Source organism: Elephas maximus, chromosome X, assembly GCF_024166365.1.
Source record: "Elephas maximus indicus isolate mEleMax1 chromosome X, mEleMax1 primary haplotype, whole genome shotgun sequence".
In the NCBI taxonomy this organism is placed as follows: Eukaryota; Metazoa; Chordata; class Mammalia; order Proboscidea; family Elephantidae; genus Elephas; species Elephas maximus.
In genome coordinates, this window is record NC_064846.1 from 22,628,647 (window position 1) to 22,649,756 (window position 21,110).

At 41.8% G+C, this 21,110-nt stretch overlaps 1 protein-coding gene across 1 annotated transcript in view; it reads left to right on the forward strand.

The window, feature by feature from the left end:
- Window positions 1-20,753, forward strand: part of GPC4 (glypican 4) — a 115,581-nt gene extending 94,828 nt beyond the window's left edge. The window contains exons 4-9 of the mRNA XM_049871882.1: window positions 10,274-10,439; window positions 15,318-15,448; window positions 15,541-15,687; window positions 16,952-17,088; window positions 17,967-18,142; window positions 18,238-20,753. Of these exons, the coding sequence (XP_049727839.1) occupies window positions 10,274-10,439; window positions 15,318-15,448; window positions 15,541-15,687; window positions 16,952-17,088; window positions 17,967-18,142; window positions 18,238-18,437 (957 nt within the window). The 3' untranslated portion in view covers window positions 18,438-20,753. The remainder of the gene's footprint in view (window positions 1-10,273; window positions 10,440-15,317; window positions 15,449-15,540; window positions 15,688-16,951; window positions 17,089-17,966; window positions 18,143-18,237) is intronic.
- The last annotated feature ends 357 nt before the right edge of the window (window positions 20,754-21,110 follow it).

The following is a 21,110-nucleotide window of genomic DNA, read 5'->3' on the forward strand; positions in this document are numbered from 1 at the left end:
GACCATCAGGGATGTATTACCCAATAAGCAAGGTATCCACAGGCTTACTTGTTTTTACTTAGTAATCTGTAGTGGACAATTTCACCTGTTTTTCACCACATTAAAAACATGAAATTGTGCACTGCAGATTAGTAAATAAACACAATTAAGCCTGTATGGACCTTGCTTACTGTAAGGTGTGGCATACCTTGTGCCCCTGCTGGCCATTTAATTTATTGTCCAAAACGGTATAATTATTGTCCAACCCAGGAAGTGCTTATTAACATTTATACCCAGACAAAAGTTGTTACTCTCATGGGAGCCTAATCATTAATAAGCAACCAGGACTGCCCGGGCAGACAAGTATGCCACCATCGCTTTTGTTAGAGGGGAGCTTACATGCACCAGAGTAAGGATACAGAGTCTAAAAAATAGTGCGGTGTGAAAAATAGGTGCTTACAGGATAGTTGATATTAGAATTGGGTGATAATAAGGATTAGTTGATTGGTCCCATTCATTATTACAGTTTTGTTTGTTCCCTCTGTCATCTCTAGGCCATAAGCTGTCAGGAAACAATTCTTTCCTGTATGTTTTCATTCACTTCTCTTCCTTTTGATATTTTCATTGTAAGTTGCAAATATTTGTTGGGGCCTATGAGGGTCGGGTGAGAGAGGGTAGGTGAGAAGGTGATTGTAATAATTAAAGGAATAGTCTGGTTCCTGAACTCCTGCCACCTTCTGTAGCCATTATTAATCTTGGAGATGCTCATGTCAGTGCCCCTAAACTGTGTGCAATTAATTCAGATCAAAGTTCTCTATGTTGTAGTTCTCCTAACACATTTGCCCATTTTCAACATTGCCTTTGGGACCTTTCTCATAAGCTTGAATAGGCAGAAGGCTCTGCTGCATGGTTTCAACGTCGGTTTGTGCATGTGTGTGCACACGGCATACGTAAGAAAAAAGCAAGGACTAGAAAAGCCCTTCATTTAAGTGGTTTAAAAGTGGATTCTTTACATTAAGCTCCCCCCCCCCCCCGCCCACTTGAGTTCTAGTGTTGATTCTTGGGAAGAAGGGTCAGGCAGCTGATGCAAACACCCACTTTGTATAGTTGGAGCCACATTAGAGACCTGAGATTCTGGAACCCCCTTGGCAGGGAGTTATAGTGGTGGTGGGATGGGGCCAAAACAAAGACATTCAGAGACAAGTACAGATGCTTGCCTTTGTTCACCCCACCTCCCAGGATAGGGAGGATAAGCAGTTGCTGCTTCCTTCTGGTGCATTCTTCTTGATATAGTTTCAAAATTAACTGAGAAACCAGTAAGATTTGATATTTAAGATTCAAATACTCCTGCCTACACAATAGTTTGTCATTTAAAGTCACAATCAATTTCTAACATTGTTTTTATATGATTTTATTTTATTAAAAAAAGCAATACAGCAGTTTCCTCTAACTTTGTATGATTAAGTTCTTTGAGAAAGTTACTTTCTAAATATATCCCTAAAATTTTTTTAGAATTGCTCTCACGTCTACATTCATTATATTCTCATATCTGCCTAAGAGATATTTGCATAGTTACGTAGGAATACGGTGAATATAAGCTCTATGGCTTAATTTATGTAGAGAAAATATTACTTGCCAATGTAGTTGAAAATAATATTTTATGACTACTGTAAGTGTTGTGTTTGTAATTGGAAGCTTTTTTTAAAATAATGTTTTTGCTACAGTACTAAGCTTCTTGTAGACTTAATGACTGACTAGAAATCCACCCCTTCAACTAGCTGGGTTATATTTTCTAAATTATATAATAATAAGATACACAGACATCAAATCAGTTTCTGAAGGTGCCGAAACAAATTTTATAAAACTATCATCTGTGGAATGTTTCTGTTTAGACGTGTGCAAGGAATACTTGCACGCTTGAGGAAATACTCATTACATTAATTTTTGGCGTATGACTATCAGTAAAACAGAGCTTTTAATTTAAGGTTCGGTGGTATTAAACCCCCAGAAACCCAGTGCTGTCGAGTCGATTCCAACTCATAGCGACCCTATAGGACAGAGTAGAACTGCCCCATAGTTTCCAAGGAGTGCCTAGTGGATTCGAACTGTCGACCCTTATGGTTATCAGCCGTAGCACTTAACCACTATGCCACCAGGGTTTCCTCAGTGGTATTAGGAAAGAGTAAATGATCTGGCTATCAGAAGAGTATCTCAAACTGAACATGTTGAAAAATCTGTATGATTTATTAAAAAATAGGGTTCTGTACCAGGTTGGGCACCCAAGCAATGTTTTTTCATATGAATTTCTACCCCTGCCAGCCCCCACCCAACTGTAGTTTGCAGGTGGAACTAGAACAACCCAAGAAATGAGCATTCCTTCTTTTGATGCCCAACAGAATAAATTACCTTGGGCCTGAGAAAGACGTTTCAGAGTGGGGAATGTATTTCCTCATTGAAGAGAGCCATCTCACATACTTCATCCACAAAGAGGTCCTTAAAGTCAAATATGAAATGCATCCTGGTTTGGGGGCTACTGATTGCATACTTGGAGATGTCCCCACTTTCTCTCTGAGTGGAATGCCCCGCTTTTCCAGTCTAGTTTTTCAACAAAAGTGTGGCAATTATAAGTTGAGCAGTGATTTGATTGTCACTAAGCCTTTTTAAGGCCATTAACATCAGGCAGCTTAACATACCGTGGGAGAAAGGCCCTTCTTAGCTGAAGTGTACTTGCCTTGCTTCAGGTTTTTTGGGTCGAAGTATCCATTGAGCCACTGAGCTTTGCAACTTAAACTTTAGAAAAGTCCCCTTAATTAGTAACAGATGGCTGCAGAATCCCCGGGTGCTACACATCTTTGTATTACTTATCCCATCTTTATTTGTCAGGCTTCGTGATATATTTCTTATTTACCTGCTTGTAGCAGCAGTTCTGCCTGGAAGGCTGAAGTCTGTTGTGGTCTTTCAAAAATGCACAAGTGGTTACATGCACCATGAAAATAGCTCCTATGCCAAAGAGAGCTGCGTTCTCATGGTTTCAGTTAACACTGACTTAATGGCACTATGTCTACACCCGTACCCCAAACTACAGAGACTGTAATTAGCCTTACCATCTGTCCTGTGCTGAAGACCACTGCCATCACCCCCCGCCCCCTTCATTTCTGCCTCTCCACTCTGCTCGAACACCTACAAGAGTACCCCCAAAATGATGTTGCCATGTCCCCACATTTACATTATAAATGTAATTAAGTATAAATACATTATGAATGTAAAATTTTAAAATGGTCAATACAAAAAGCTTTCAGGAAGCAAAATGGAGACATTCATTCACTCTTTAACATTAGTTTTCATTCACTGCCCTACAGGCTGAAAATGCATAGCAGAAAGTGAGAATCAAGCTCGTTGGGGTGGGGGGGGATGGTAAAAGAGTGGGAGATGTCACGATCTGAATAAATTGAAATGACATCCTTTCAAAAATAGAGTGCTCTTCAAGGAAGTTAATACACAGATGCTTCGACTGTTAAGTTATAACTGAGTCTCATCATTTAAGAGAAAACAAGACACACTTTCAAGTATTTCTGCAGCTTCAGTTTGACCTACAGCTTGCCCACAAATATTCCTGAACGAATCTGAGCTTATTCCATATATTTGGGTATATTTTAAGAAGTCTGTTATCAGAGAATAATCAGGGACTGCTGGTCCTCCTTTCCTGGTGTGTATGCGTGCGGAATTCCAAAATAGTTAGGAAGCTGTTGAGTAAACTCATCCTACAGCAAGTTTGGGTTCCCTATCTCTTTTTCTTACAGTGATTTTGGGAAAGACTTCCTGTTATTTTTATTGCATGCTTATGTTACCAAGCAACAGATAAAAACGTAGACCTTGTCTGTTTGTTTGGTACTATTGACTGCAAAAAAAGAAGAAAAAATTGGCTACAGCAAATATATGTTAGGAGCTGGAATAAACTAAAAGGGAGATGTGTTTTTAACTTGAGTGCAGCATGTCGACTGCCATCACCCTAGTGTGGCTTAGGGCTCGCTCTGAAATGAAATCCAGGCTGCGTGGAGAGTTCTGCTCTGACATTTTTCTTTTTCTTCAGGCTGTTTGCAGTTGTTTTTAATGTGGTGTTTGGAAAATGCAGGTTCTTTGGTAGAAAGCCTCAGTCTATATTAAAAGAGTCATTGCAGAGAAAGGGACTGCTCTGCAAAGGCTTTTTATAGCAGAAATGGTGTGCAGATGTCATGTTACATGTGTATCCTGAGGAGGGCAGGAATGAGCATTTTAAAAGAACCTTGATACTATATATATATATATATATATATATTATTTTTTCCTCATCCCTGTAGCACTTCGAATGGATTTAAGGACATAATCCTGACTCCATAAGTCATTATTGTTTTATTAAACCACATATCGTCTCATCCACGTTTGTAGTCAAATATTATTCCACATAAAACTGTTGCATCCTGTGTTGCCCTTAAACAGAAAAATTCATTTGTTCAGCAAACTTGGAAAACAGTAAGCTCTGAGTGTTGTTCACTGTTTACGGAGACTATGGGGCAATGGAGAAGGACCAGACCCCTGTGCTGCCCTCAGATTTCCCACAGTCTGTTAATGAGAAGAAGCCATTTAGAAATCCGTCAAGGAAGCTGAATACACATGGCTCTGGAACCCTTCTGCTGGGCTTGAAATCCTGGCTCTGTTTCTTAATGCAAGGCTTTGTGGGAATTCCGTAATCTCTTTGGGTCTCTGCTTTATCATCAATAAAATGGGATGATAATACACACCATGTACGATTATTTTCGGGCTTAAATAAGTGAATATATGTAAAGTACTTAGAACAGTCTATAAATGTCATCAGTAGACAAATAACTCTGACATGGAACAAAATGTTGTTCTTTTGAATCGTTACATCAAGACCTTCATGATCCTGAAACCATACAAGCTAGGTAAGCATTTCTTCTTTGAGGCCATTAAACCATCCTTTGTATTAGTGGTTCAAAGAGGCAAGTGCGGAGCTCACAGTATTCCTTTTCCTGTTCTTTCCTCATGTCACTTGGAGAAGTAGTTATCTAATCTCTTAAGGTAGGTGTGCTAAAAGTGGCTTTTGTAAAAATCAGTCCCTACCCCCAACCCTAGCCCCAATGATTCTGGAAGCCACCACTTACATCTAAACAAGAGGAAGCTATCTCAAACGTTAGTCAAGAGCTGTGTTCCAAAGTAGCAATGAGATTGATCATTTTAAGTGACATGGTATGCCATTGAGGATAAATATATAACTGAGAATTCAAGGAAGGCCCTTGGAGTGTAGTTACCCTTTTGTGAATCGCTGTGTGGCATGATCTACCACCTGGTCTTGGGTCTTCTAGAGTAAATCTATTTCAGTAAATAAGAAGCTATTTGGGAATTCAAGAGAAGTAATTGACTTTGAGGGCTACAAGGGAATAGAGTGTGAATTAACTTGAGTTTCTATTCATTATAAACAAAGCTCCAGAACAAAGTATAACTTAGTCCATTGTTATATTTGGTTATGGGTGAAAGGCTTGCCCTGGCTTGGCAGAAAGAGCACCCACCAGTGCCCGGTGTATTACTATGTGACCACAAGAGTCACCACTGGATCCAGGAGATATTGGACCTTGACCAGAAACTCCAGGAGAGAATTTGAATTGAAACACCGTATTATTGTTTTGCCTCTTCCTTGTCGCAATGGCATGCCTTTGGCTCTTTTACCAACCTATATTGCTTCTTATTAAGATGCCCTGGAAAATTCCAAAAACAAGTAGCTATTTTGTTTACCCACTGGGATAGACCAGAGTCAAAAGATACAGCTAGTCATTGGCACTCTGGGTCTGCCATCTTGAGCTTGGTCAGATTGCTGAGGGTGGGGACCTCTGTGGAGTTGAAGTATCACATGGGACTCCTAGTTATCCTATTTATTTAGATCTCATGGCTGTTTAAAAACCCCTTCTCTTTTAATGGCCCACAGAAATCACAGCCTCCTCTAACTTGAGACCAGAAGAACTAAATGATGCCCGGCTACCACTACTGACCATTCTGAACAGGACCCCGATAGAAGGTTCTAGTTAGAATGGGTAAAAAATGTAGGTCAAAATTCTAATTTAAAAAAGCAAAAACAAAAATAACAGAATTACTGTTCTGAAAGAGACTAGAGGAATCCCTAAGATTATTGCCCTAAGACACCCTTCTACCTTGAAACTGAAGCCACTCTTGGAGGCCATCTCTCAGTTGAATAATAACCCCCTCCCACCGAAAAAAAAAAAACTACCCATTGCCATCAAGTGGATTCGAACTCATAGTGACCCTATAGGGCAGAGTAGAATTGCCTCACAGGGTTTCCAAGGAGCACCTGGTGGATTCAAACTGCTGATCTTTTGGTTAACAGCTGTAGCTCTCAGCCACTACGCCACCAGGGTTTCCAGCCAAATAATAGGCAGGGCTATTTTGTTCTGTTGTGCATAAGTTCACTATGAGTCAAAACCAAGTCAATGGCACCTAACAACAACAACAACAATAAAATGAACAGTAACACCCATGAAGAATGTGCTCCTTAGAACAATCAACTATAACAACATAGAACAATCAACAATAGAACAACCAACATATACCCAAAAGCAAAGATGAGAATGCAGGGAGGGGCAGGGAAATCAGACTAATGGAAACGGGGAACCCAGAGAGGAAATGGGGAAAGCGCTGTCACATTGCAGTGATTGCAACCAATGTCACAAAACAATCTGTGTAAGAATCGTTGATTGGAAAATTAATTTGCTACATAAACTTTCACCTACAACAGAATAAAACGTTTAAAAAATACCCTCCTGTTTATGCCAGGGCTTCATCCCATTCAAGGGATTTGCTTCCTAGGTTCTGAGTTCCCTTCATGTGAAATCTTTTACGTGGTGGTCTGGTTAGTGCTTGTGAGACAAAAGGCAGATTTTCCCCAACTTCAGTATTTCTTCTGTCCTGTCTCGTCCCAGTTTTCTTATAACTTCCCCATCTCTCTTTTAAGTTCTGGTCTTATTTACTGTTTTCCTAGCACGTTATAGCCAAGTTCCTTGTGATCATTTTTAGTAGTTATACAACAAATCCTGTGCAGCGCATGAGCCAGTACTTAGCCAAAGAACGAAATGGAAAAACCCCGCCAAACTAAGCTTCATAATCTTCATCTAATAAAACTCTCCTGTGGTGTTTAGTGTTCTGTGTGTTTATACAACTTGAGCCTCCATTAGCATATTTTAGGAGACAGTACTATAAGGTCTCCTGCACAAATGATTTGACTTGCATTTGAACTAAGACTACAGTGGACTGCTTCTTAGACTTAAGAAACAAAAGGAAATGGGGAAGGACTTCTTGGGGGCGGGGGGAAATGTTTCTTGAGTATAAGTACCTTGAGTTTAAAGTGTTTGCTCATTTCTTAAATGGCTACAACATGTTGGAGTTTCTAGAACAGGTTATATATCCTAAAATAAAAATTCTTACTTCCCTTGCTTCCTGTTCCCAAATACATCCTGGACTAACCCCTGACACATAGTAGGTCCTCATTAATTTATTTGTTGATGTTAGCTTTCTGCATCTCTTCTTGCTAGGACATGGTCTGCTCTTAAGCATAATATTCAACAAATGCTAACCTCTCCCCTGTGATTTTTTTTTAGTCATTTACATAGCTCTTTACCACGCTAATAAAATCCAGCCAGTTAGCAGTCTCATCAATATGGAACCCAACTAAAAATAGAGACCAACCAATGTCTAAGATTAGAGTTTCCTGTCTTCTGGGAAAACTTCTTGTCACAAATGTTTGATCAGGTGTGGTACTGGAATCAAAGGTAGCCGGGTGACTGTCAGTAACTCGCTTAATCTCTCGGGCTTCAGTTTTCTTACTTCTTAGTTGTGAGCACTGTAGTCATGCTCTCTAAGGCCCTTTCCAACTCTAAGACTTCTATAATCCTGTGGGCCACTCCCTCTCTGCAGGCCTGTTTGCTCATCTGTAAAATGAGGGGGCAGACATGTATCAATGTCCCAACAACCTGTGACTTTAAAGGAATGAACTTTGAGCTATCCAGAAAGGCCATTCCTCCAGGGTGTTGGTTAGCCAAGATTTTACTGTACCTTAATACAGAGTTCAAAGGACTAATTTCGTGCCTAGGAAAACATTTGGGACTGTTTAAAACTGTGGAAAAGTCCTAATTATTTGTAGGGAATGTTGATTTCACTGTATACACTTACATCTTGTTAGAGATCCCATCCCCCCCGTTTAAGCTAGGGTTCTGTTTGGAATAGGAGGGTGTGTGTGCGTGCATCAGATAGGAGCCTGACAGTGTTAACTTGTGCTCCTAACAGTACTAATCCCCTGTTCCTGTTCCTCAGGGCACTGTTGATAAGTGGTATCTAAAGTAACCCTCCAGAGCAGGTGAAGTGCATTGCTAGGCTGCCCCGCATCCCAGCATCTGTTCCCTGCGGTCATGTCTGCTTCAAGAAGTCCATGTTTGCAGAATTGGTTTGTACTGATAGAGAAGAATGTGCTAACCCTTTGATATTGACCCAAAAGAGGAAAGTGGGGCAAAGAGAATAAGAAGGCAGAAGAATTTTTAGTTAGCTGCCAGAGTGTCCTACCTATCCATGAACCTTTGTAAACACCGATGGAAGTGAGTGAGGATGGAATCAGTTCTAATATGCCTGAGATGATTTCTGTTGAGAGGACTGGTTTTGTTGTTGTTAGGTGGTATGGAGTTGATACCGACTGAGCACCCCCATGGGACAGAGTAGAATTGCTCTATAGGGCTTTCTAGGCCATAATCTTTATAGGAGTGTATGGCCAGGTCTTTCTTCTGGGGGGAGGGGCAGGGCAGATGGGTGCCTTTGAACCACCAAGCGTTTGGTTAGCAGCTGAGTGCTTAACTGTTGTGTCATCAGGGCTCCTAGAGAACTAGGAAGATGAAGCTCAGTCTCATTTCTCTGCCATCCCAATCTGACTTCAGTGTTGCTTTCATCCTTGTCCCTTCCTCTCCTCATGAAATCTTCATAGCTCCTTGGATCCCTGGGTCCTGCTAGATGGTGCCTCCATTCCTGGCTGGTGTTCAGGCCCCTCAAAAATCTTGCCACACATATACACACCTTTCTATTCAACCTTCTTTCCCATAATTCCTCAACTGCATTCTAGGATGTCATAATATGCCCTGCACACTGTGTTGTAGGTTTTGTTTATTTCATTTTCCTACCTTGGATGCTCTCCCCTGATTTGACCACTTGAAAGCAATGCCTTCTTCAAAATTTAACGGAAGCCCTCCTCTTTGATCACATGTTCCCTAAGCGTGCCAGGCTCACTGCCCCCAAACCTTGGAAGGCCTCCCTGTAACCCAATGTCTATAGTTATTCCTAGTCTACCTTGTAGAATACATTATCTTTGGCAGTGCTCTTGGCACAGAACAGAGTGCACATTAGATGGCTCTCTAAGCCTTGAGTGTGTTTGTGTGGAGACGGGGGGGGGGCAGTTAAGTTCCAAAGGGCTGTCCATGGATTTGAGAAAGATGTGCATGTGTTCCAGTCTGGCAAAGACAAACACAGTGATGGGCAAGGCCACAGCAGGCTCGGCCTGGAGGGCACATGCAGGCAGCCTCTGTGGCTGCATCTTGTGTTTCACGGTGGGCTTATACTGGAAAGTTATTTGTAAAAGGACTTTGAAATATTGAATAATGTAAAATGAGTATGAAAGGGAGAAGTGAACGGTGGGAGCTCCCAGGGGAGGAGATATGTCCAACTTCATTGTTTAAGGTAATGCATTGTTCCTTCCCACCTCCCTTCCCCTCTTAACACACATTGTCAGTGTATCTAATTCACCTTCTCTAGACCCAGGTTTAATTCCCAGCCGGTGCCCATCAAGTGCAACCACTCTCTGTCATTGGAGGCTTGTGTGTTGCTATGATGCTGAACAGGTTTCAGTAGAGCTTCCAAACCAAGACAGACGAGGAAGAAAGGCCTGGTGATCTACTTCTGAAAAGCAGCTAGTGAAAACCCTATGAATCGCAACAGTTTGATCTGCAACCATTCACAGGGATGACGCAGGACCCAGCAGCTTTCTGTTTCATTGTGCATGGGGCTGCCATAAGTTGGGGGCTGACTGATGGCAGCAAACAGCAGCAACAACAGAGGCAGACCTGGCTTGCTAATTGTGGTCAATTGCAACTCATTCTTTTGTTAAATTCATGGCCAAGCCTCGAATGTCACCTTTATAGACAACTTCTATTCACAACCCACCTCTACCACCTTTCTCTTTCTTCTCACACATCAGGTAAACCCCACAGCGGAATGTACCCATGCCCTGCTGAAAATGATCTACTGCTCCCACTGCCGGGGGCTGGTGACTGTGAAGCCATGTTACAACTACTGCTCGAACATCATGAGAGGCTGTTTGGCCAACCAAGGGGATCTCGATCTTGAGTGGAACAACTTCATAGGTGAGCAAGCGATGAGAGTGTTTGTCTCTGGAGATGACTCAGTTTCAGGCTGCGCGGAATGTTATACTAGCTATGAAAAATCCTGTTCGTGATTTAGTGTTTGCTGGTGTCTTAACTATGCTCAAGGTTCATACCATTCTACACGCAAACGTTCCCCTGGAATTAATGGCGGCATTTCTGAAGACATTAAACACAGCGATGACCAAGTTTTAATAAGAGGAAAGTGCTTTTTTTGATATTTTCCCCCTAAAGGGCAGTTTTAGTTATGCATCATAAGCGTGTATCCATGTAGGTGCTGGAGTACAGCTGTTCCTGAGCTGTGGAAGTGGCTTTTAAAATGTCTTAGCTGTTGCACTGCAGCTGACTCTTCTGCAAACTGGCCAGATATTCACTTGGTGTTTGGGAAAGGTGAAAATCTGATGGTGGAAATTAGGGGTTCTGCCTGTGCAGAGGATTCAGCCACCCAGGCTGCTCTGGTGCAAATGGAAGGACGTTTACCATGATAATTTTAGAGGTAAGCGTTCCCACATGTCCCTTCCACCTAGAAAACCATGACTGGAACCCAGACTCAGTGTAAATGTAGTGGCCAGTCTTTTACAGAGTTAATTATGATTTGTGAACAAGGTCCTTAATTTCAATGTCTGGTCATCAGCTAACTTGATGCCTCCTGGGTACTTATCTTCATCCTGAGCCCTCGGGCCATGTGCTAGTGGGTCCGCACATATATACTAACAGCTCATAACAGCCAACTCACTTTTCTCCCCATCCCTCAGCCTCACTTGCATAATTTGTAGAATTTGAGTTTCTTTCTAAGCACCTATTTTTCACTTACTTTGTCCACATCATGGGAACGTGCATGCAATTTGCTGGCTTGTTTCTGTTTTTTTTTTTTTTTTTTTTTAGGGATGCGGGGAGGTGCGGGTTGGGGAATGCTTTCTAGTCTGCATGAGAGCTAATTACCATATTAATTCTGTTTGAAACTGCATCAATAAATTGGCTTCAACAGATTCTTGAGAACAGTGACACACGGGGCGCAGGGGTGGGGGTGGATGTGAGTATGAAGCACAATTCGGCACAATTGTAGCCTAAATAGCTCAAAGATAGAAGACCTGAAAAAAAACATCTACACACAGAAAAGCAGAACCCCATGAAAGGGCAGGCGTAATACCAGCAAACACACACACATACACCCCTATGGTACATCATGCCCAACGTGAATGGGAGGGCAAACCATTGCCGACTCATAGCGACCCTACAGGACAGAGCAGAAATGCCCCATAGAGTTTCCAAGGAGCGCCTGGCAGATTCAAACTGCTGACCCTTTGATTAGCAGCCATAGCACTTAACCACTACACCACCAGCGGTTCTGAATGGGGAAACCACAATTTCATAAATATTTGCAGTACAATCAAATTTAGCAGAGACTACAAAAAGGTAGGAGGCTGATCTGGTTTTGCTAACTTTTGCATAGACACATCAGGAATAATGTGAAGAAGGGCCTGTCCCTCGAACTTACTATTCCATTATCCTAACATGTCCAGAAGAAAGGTTACTAAAATCCTCATAACCTGGCATTAAAATATAAATTTAATCTATATACTTTTCCAAGAGTTTGCAGGTCCATATCGACGGCACTGGGACTGGGTTGGATCAAATCAAAACCATCCTCTGGCTTGCTTTCTTAATGCTCTCAACCATCTCCTCTAAAACAAGGCAGGTTTCATTGTTGATGTGATATTTTTTAAATTACACTTCTTATCTTTGAAGAAACAAAATTAAACCCAAGTGGACATTGATAGAATTTCGGCATCAATTTTCTCGTTATTTGAAATGATACTTTTTGGAGGGATAAAGTGTGTAACTATATCCAAACGTTGTTTTTAACATCATGGGGCTAATCTCTATTTTCTAATAAGCTGGTATAAGAGACTAGGAGTAATAGAAGACATTGTTAATCTCCAGTGCATTTTCATGAAATTTTTACCAGGGTTTAATTAATCTGCTCTGAGGTTGTAGAGTTCCATCCTAATTTACATGTCACTGCTATGCTTTCTTTTTCCCCCTCGTCTTTTTCTTTGCAAGGAATTTTTCTTTCCCTTTAAATGACTGCAGTTAATGAATGGTCAAGGACTTTCTTTCCCCCTTCTTTACATCAGATCTTGGGGTTAAGTTGGGAAACTGCCTTTTGTTCTTGCAGTCAGGTTGTCAGGCTGAAGATGTGCATTTCTGATTCTTGGCAGCACAATGCAAAATCTCGAGTGAGCAGGGGAGGCTTTGTTGCTGGGGGGTGGGGGGCGACTCAGTGCACTAAAATGATGCCGTTGGACTAGACCCTTTAAGAGACCAAGGATGGGTTTTTCCAACCTGCCTCCTTGCTGCAGTTCCCTCCCTTTTATCTCTTTCAGGACATCTGTATACTGCCACAAAGTGTCACCCTTTAGTAAATGTTGAAGTTTTGTCAACCTTTATCAAGATAGATCCAAATAGTACACCTTGTCCTAGACAGTGTAAGCAATTGGTTATATGAAACCAATTTAAGTTCAAAAAATATAAGAGATGGCCTCACCACCACTACCAACACCACCAACACCAAAAAGAAAAAAAAAGCTCTGTTTCTGAAACATCAGAAGGGAATAACTCGCTTAGGTTCAGCTTGTTCTCCATCACATACATAGCTGTGTTAACATTAGTTTGACTGAGAGCCAACGTTTTTAATGTCAAGTGTTGCTGCCAGCAGGGATTGCTGGCGGGGACACCAGCCAGTTCCTGGCAGGAGGTAGGAGCCAGTCGGATATTCCACAAATAAAAGACTCGTGGCCTAGATTCACCAAAGGAAACAAAAACACCGACCAACCATCTTTGAATTTCTCTTGGGGCTTCTTATCAGGGCTGGCTGCTGCCACGGAAAAGCCCGATTGATAGCTAATCATGACTTTCCCCAGGGGTTAGAGGCAGCTTTGGCTCTCGGGCTGCAAGGAGAAGGCCTCTTCACTCACATTCCTCAGCCGCGCAACATGCAACGCCATGGCACCGGCCTCAACAAAGGCCCGACTTCACTCTCCATTCCCAGGCCCTGGTGTATGGCCGGCTGACTCAGAGTTTACAAAGCCACCAAACAGCCAGAAGAATTGGGGTTTATGTTGCCTTTCAGTCTTTCACATATTAGTGATCCGGCCTCTCCTCGCCGCTAGTGGAATAAGTAGTTACAAAATGCAGTGTTTTTTTCTTGTTTAAACCTCTGCATTTGGGTGGTTATTATCTATCTATTCATAATATTTTTATTTGGAGCAAGCGACTTCCTCTCAGCTCTGAAGGAATGTGCTTTCTGTACAGCGCTGCGCCTAAGCTTTGACAATGATAAACACATTTAAGTTGTGCTCCACTTGTTTACAAAAGTCTCCTTTTGCTAGCACTTCAAAAGCATTTTTTTTTCTCTCCAGTACAATGGTATATTCATGCTGGCAGCCTTTACTTAGAAGGTTGAAGCGTCACTTTATTGGCGTTTACCACAATGCCATCTGAAACTTCATTTGTTATTACTTTAAAAAAATTGCATTTCACGGAAGTCTATTTGTGGTTTGTGACATCGGAATTGTAGTTGAGAGAAATGACCCGGTGCTTTAAGATGTTGTATTGCATTTGTTCTAGGTTGAAGGTGAAAGGTTGATGACTAGATTTGGTTTCATTGATATGTTGATGCTGAAACCCCTTCCCACTAGAAAGTAGCCATAAAATTTCAGCAGTGGGCCTGCGCCTGCGGTGTCCTTCTTTGAGAAGGACACACAACACAGTGTTCTGGAAACTAGTCCTTATTTCTAGAGCAGTCTTGGATTGCCTGAAAGCAATGGATAACGTGGGGCTAACTCTGCCTTCTCTTGCTCCATCTTAAGCACTGATGTGTAAAGGGGGAACATCAAGTTTAAATGTGCACTCCTTGTCATTACTGAAGCATCTGTTTCTTCATTTGGGATTGCATTTCCAAGTAATTTCAAATTTTGCACAATAGGTATCAGGCAAAAATAATATAAAACTTTATAATCCCAACAACCATATATGGCAAGAAAATAAGTAGAGTATATTTTGATTGAGGGATTTAATGCTTACTGGAAAATGGTAGACTCCCTCCCACATTGAAAAGTAAGTTGCAGTACAATGTACTTTTAGTGTACTGTGTCTTGTGTTATCTTTTCACACTAATGAAAATAAGTGGGGTAAGATGTGTGTTTTACCTTCAAATACATCGAGGCCCTTATATGTAAAATTGGGAAGTTTCTGTTAACACAAAAATCATGTTTTTCAAGCTTTCATTATTTCAAAAAGTCATTTGAGTTCCTAAGAACACTTTCATTCGTGTTTTCCAACTGTGCATGCAAGGATCTGAAAGGGTTTCATTAAAAAAAAAAAAATGAAAGGAAAGAACTTGTATGCCAGGATTTGAACTGATTTTTGTTGTTGATGCCTGTAAATGGAACCTGAAATGAAAAGATTCTAGGACGTCTCTGGGAGAATTGGCATGTTATTCAGCCTCCAGCCTTAGGTTTGTCACCTGGGGGCTAGCTCAGAGCCTTCTAGTGACAGCCGCTGACACGCGTAGGAATGAGTAATCCGTATAATGGAATGTTCCTGGTTGAGGTTCCTAGCCGTAGAACAAAGCATTCATCTGGCGTTTTGCACTTTAGAGGGGGGTACATCGTGACTAAATGCACTTGGGTGTAATGGGAATAGATATAAAAACATGACTTTGTTATGATGCCTGACTTCCCCCACCTCTACCCGCTACAGGAAACAATGCCAGTAAAATAATCAGAATGACTACCCAAGGCCAAGCTAATGATTTACTTTTTATGCTGCCATATTTTCCCCCGAACCTCATGTTAGATGCCATGCTGTTGGTGGCGGAGAGGCTAGAGGGTCCTTTCAACATTGAATCGGTCATGGATCCCATCGATGTGAAGATTTCGGATGCGATCATGAACATGCAGGAAAATAGCGTGCAGGTATCTCAGAAGGTAATGAAGGCAGGAGACTGGATAGAAGAGCTGGAAGCCCCTTCCAGCTTGTGCTGTGATCCCCTAATATGACCACACTTACTCCACTGCAGGTTTTCCAGGGGTGTGGAGCCCCTAATCCCCTCCCAGCAGGCCGGATTTCCCGGTCCATCTCGGAGACTGCCTTCAGTGCTCGCTTCCGACCATATCACCCTGAGGAACGCCCGACCACCGCGGCTGGCACGAGTTTGGACAGACTGGTGAGCACTTTGGCAGGAATGGGCTGCTTTGATGAAAGAGAACTGAAAACATTTGCACGAAATGAATTCTTAGTTGGCAGGCTTACAAGTTAGGGTATTTCAGTTAAAACTCTTCAAGCCAATGATATGTGTACATCAGTAGTTCTGCCTTTTTCATTTTCTAGCTCTGGAAGTTCATACACAGTCAAGGAAAGGTCATGCAATAAGTCTGATCTGAAAAGTTCCCTTTCATTTCAGCGTATTTTTACTGAGTATCTACTATGTGCCCATCGCTGGGCCTAGGAGGCTCAGACGAATAAGACAGGTCCTTGCTCTCAAAAGGCTCCAACCAAGAAGGAGAAGCAGATGTCCTTACGAAATCATGTAATGCAGTAAATGCTAGGATGGAAGAAGAGGAAGAAGATACATATACATTCCTTTAGACACTGTACCAGTCTGCATAAATGTAGGGAATATTAGTACAATAGTAAGAAGGATCACAAGGAGCCGGGGTGGCATAAGCAGTTTGCGCTTGGCTCCTAACCAAAAGGGTGACAGTTCGAACCCACCCAGTGGTTCCACCGGAGAAAGACCTGGCAACCTTTTTCTGTAAAGATTACAGGCAAGAAGAACCCTATGGGGCAATTCTACTCTATAACATATGAGGTCACCATGTGTCAGGGATCAACAACAAGAGGGACCACGGAAGAGAAAGCCTGAGGAAGCAGGGGTGGATAGGGAGAGAGCAATGATAGGCAAGTTTCACAGAGTTGTTGTTGCATGCCATTGAGTCGATTTTGACCGTGTAAGACAGAGTAGTCAGCTGCCCCGTCAGGTTTTCTAGGCAGATAAGCAGGTCTTTTCTCCCGTGGAGCCACTAGTGGGTTCGAACCACCAATCTTTCAGCTACTAGTCAAGCACTTAACCATTGCACCACCAAGACTCCTATATATAAACTTGACCTTTACTGTAAAAGCCTTATGAGAAGAGACTGTGTGTGTGATCATTGTATTTGTGAGGCAGAGAACTTGGTTGTCCTTCAGACAGTAGTTATTATGAGGAGGCAGAGTGGACATGGGTATAGGCAAATCCTTCAGGGCTTGCATTTTTAGTATTGCTTCATTTACATGATGTTATACTTTTAAGGAGAAAATTGATCTGTGTGGTATCTTCTGACTAAAGTTGAAAATGACTTGCGTATTCCTGCATGTCATGGAAGTGAGAAAAAGGCCCATCTGTTGGTGATTTTGTATTGTTTTACAGAGCTCTCTTTTTTCTTCACTAGGTTACTGATGTCAAGGAGAAACTGAAACAGGCCAAGAAGTTCTGGTCCTCTCTTCCGAGCAATGTTTGCAATGATGAGAGGATGGCTGCGGGCAACGGCAATGAGGATGACTGCTGGAATGGAAACGGCAAAAGCAGGTCGGCCTCCTGTCAACAGATTTGCAATAATCGCTCCCTTCCCAGATGCTCGGGTGACATTCAGAGGGGGTTCTCTCAGTGGCCAACTGAGGCATCATTAAGCAGTTCCCAGTGGGTATTAAGAACATGGAGAACCCCTGGTGGCACAGTGGTTAAATGCTCGGCTACTAACCAAAAGGTCGACGGTTCAAACCCAGCAGCTCCAGAGGAGAAAGACCTGGCAATCTGTAAAGATGACCGCCTAGAAAACCCTGTGGGACAGTTCTGCTCTCTCACATGGGCTCACTATGAGATGAAAATCAACTCGAAGGCACCTGACGACAAGTAACGAACGTCATGGAAGGCTTCTTGACATTATTGAGAATGGTTTCTGCCTTAGAAATATTGTGAAGGCACCCAGCTGCTTGCAGAATAGTTCTGGGTCGAAAATCTGTGACAGTGTCATATTTTGGGATTAGGGCTACAGCTAGAGATCAAGCTGTTCCAATAGTGTCATTATATTTTTGAATATTTAATACCTGTGGTCCTTGGTCCAATGGCCTGGCCTCCTAAAGCAACATTTCTCAAATGGTCTTATCCTCTTATTTGAAGGAGCCCTGTACCTCTCCCTACACAGTAACTTAGGCAAGTACCTGCTCTGGCAGCATTTTCCTCTGACCCACCAACCTGTGCAAAAGGTGTAGCTTTCCAAAAGGAAATTGAAGAAATAAGACATACACACAGGCAAAAGAAAAATAATAAGAGGAGTTTACTAGAAGTTGTATAACTTCCAGATATTTGTGCCCAGTGGAAAATACTAGCATCTAGGTATGACTCTACTAATCGTCAATAACATTTTGCTTTACTGATCATCCCTCTGGGGTCATTTCTCATGGCAGGTACCTGTTTGCAGTCACAGGCAATGGATTAGCCAACCAGGGTAATAACCCGGAGGTCCAGGTGGATACCAGCAAACCGGACGTGCTGATCCTTCGTCAGATCATGGCTCTTCGAGTTATGACCAATAAAATGAAAAATGCTTACAATGGCAATGATGTGGACTTCATTGACCTCAGTAAGCATTTGTGGTTTGAAAGTACAAATTGTTCTGGTATGCCTTGTGATGAGCACAACTGGAATGAACTCTCTCTTCCATATTTTAAAAACTAGGTGATGAAAACAGTGGAGAAGGAAGTGGAAGTGGATGTGAGGATCAGCGGTGCCCGTCGGAAGCTGAGTACAATGGAACCAACCACTCTGGCAATGAGAAAAAAGCAGCCGACAGCGCTGGTGCCCGCCTGGAGGCACAGCCCTACCTCCTCCCTGTCCTCTGCATCTTGTTCCTGGTCATGCAGAGAGAGTGGAGATAATTCTCAACGTTGGAAGCAGAGCATTCATCGTCAAAGAGTGGAAAGGCACCGGCTATCACTTTTATACCATCCTAGTGACTTTTGCTTTTTAAATGAATGGAAAGTGTTGTACAGTTTTTACTATGTGGCCACTGGTTTAAAAAAAAAATGCTGACTTTGTTTTTTCTTTCAGTTCTGGGCAAGGACAAGGGACTTGTACATGAAGTTGGTCCCTGCTCCCCCAGACTCATGTTAAACGTGGCTAACAGTGTAGGTACAGAATTGTAGTTAGTTGTGTATTTGTGATTTTATCACTCTACTGTTTGTTTGTTGTTGGGTTTTTTTTGTTTTGTTTGTGGGTTTTTTTCCGCCCCCCCCCCCCATTATGGGCTCACCTTGTTTCTTACAAGAAAACCAGGGTCCTTTCGTGGCATGTAACATTTACGTATTTCTGAAATATTAACTAGCTGTACAGAAGCAGGTTTTATTTATCATGTTATCGTATTAAAAGAAAAAAGCCCAACAAGCAGTCAAATTTCCATTTATCCCTGTTATTTTAGTTGCCTTATCTGGAGAAAAGTGGGGGTGGTTTTGTTTTTTTATTATAATTATTAAGTTAGGACAGAATGTGAAGGCACAAGTGGCTTCTGAACCACTTGCCAGATTGGATTCAAGCATTAATACAAGAAGGTTATGCTTCATTTATAGCTGGTTATCAGAAGAGACTGCAGACTGCTCGTTTAGTTGGGTTGAATTACATAAGCTAAAATCACACATAGGTCTGTATCTTGAACCTGCTTATACTAAAAGTGTGTAGCCCATTCAGGAAGATTCTGGATACATTTTCCCTCAGAAGATCTAAGGCATTTAGGAAGGCCCAGGTATTTACATATTCACACTTAGTTTGGGGGTGTTTTTCTTCTTCTTTTTTTAAACCAGGCAAGTTAGCAAGCCACTGTGTGCTGGTGTTCATGTCCACACTGACCCTCTTTGCATTGGTATCCCAATAGCATAAGTGACCAACAATCTCATTTGGTCCCCTTTATTACTGTGGTCCAGATTTCAAACCCAGCCATGTACAGGCTGGAGCTGTCTGGGGGCTAGCCAGAATTAGGGTACAGCCTGGGCTTAGGAAATTGCTATCAAATTCATGAGTGAAGTTTTTGTCTGTGCATCTGTGTTTGCATTTGTTTTTGGATCCCAGTTGTTGTTGTTTTTAAGAGATTCTGAAGTGTCTTAGTTGAGTCTTTGCGTTGCCCCACCCCCTCTGATCAGAAAGGCAAAGGGCTTATAGTGGTTTGCAGCTGTGCTACCCTGTCGGCCAAGGAGCCCACGTGGGAGAGAACTGGGTGTCCAGATTTTTGCACATGTTGTTGTTGTTGTTGTTTTTTCAGGGGGAGGGGCGGGATGGGGATAGGTAGAGCCAAGAAGACTACATCTTAGCGGTGACCCTTAGCCACTTGGGTGAACTGGCAAAAGCCGTATCTGTTGTCCCAGGGCAAAGACTAACAACTGCCTTGGCCCCTTAGGAAGCTTTCTTTGCATCCTTACCAAATGACAGCTCATAAAACTATGAGAATGTAACGAATCACATTAAAAGGTGTTACCAAAAGTCCTCAGACTAATTCCTGTAAGTCTCTTCCTGCTTTTAGACAGCCATTATGTTCCCAGCCAATTCTATAGAAGCCAAAACCCACAAAGAGGTTGTTTTTGTTATTGTTGAAGCTTCAGTTGTAAGAGTAATCCTCTATTTTTATATTGAAACATAATTACTTGATAGCTCAGGGTCTACGTTTCGTTCAACTTTTTACACCGAATTCTGCAGAATGGTCAAAATGGAATATTGGGGGCAGTTGTAAACAGAGGCTTAATTTTATTGGAAGTAGCCAGTTATTTATTAAGGCATGATGTTAATAAAATAGGCATATTCTGGCTGGTGTGTATGAGTGGTCTTTTTTTTTTTTTTTAAACAAATCACAGAAAACATAAAATTGCAAAGGCACTCCGTTTATTATATATGAGGAAAAATGGATTGTAAATAGCTAAGCTGCCTTGTGAGACCTTGGAAATGTGCTGATGTTTAGTAACTACCTCAGTTGTGAGGAATTTCCTTTTTAGCTTAGACTGCGATTACTTTTACGTGGTAGAAATGAATCTGGTCTCCAAAATGTGGCTCTAAGAGTCCATAGACCTTGTTAGATTGTTTTTAATTTAAAACCTTGAACTCTGCCCAGCTGTTTTCTTTCAGTCAAGTTCTCTAAACCAATAACATTTTCCGAATTAAATATTCTTGAAGGTTCTTCTGGACTCTTACTGATTTGTTTTCTTTCTTTGCATTTTTTCTTGTTACCCTTTTATTATTTAAATTGTCTCCTTCTTTTGAACTTGAACTATGAAATAAACAAATCAGATTTTTCCATTCAGGTCTGACTGAATAATTCTTGGCTTCTAACCAGCTGGCAGACCTCCCCCCACAACAAAAGAAAAGAAAAGAAGTAATAAAGACAAGTTAAATGTTTTAAAACCTTAAGGGTTCAGAGCATGAGGTAGAATAAAAGCCTTGTTAGGAGAGGACCTGACTTTTTCTAAGTCTCAGTAGTTTATGAAGGGTTTATGTTTTACAGAGTCATTTATAAATTATTTTTCTTTCAAACACTTAACGTCCTCTGTACCTCAAGAAAATCATTTTAGGAC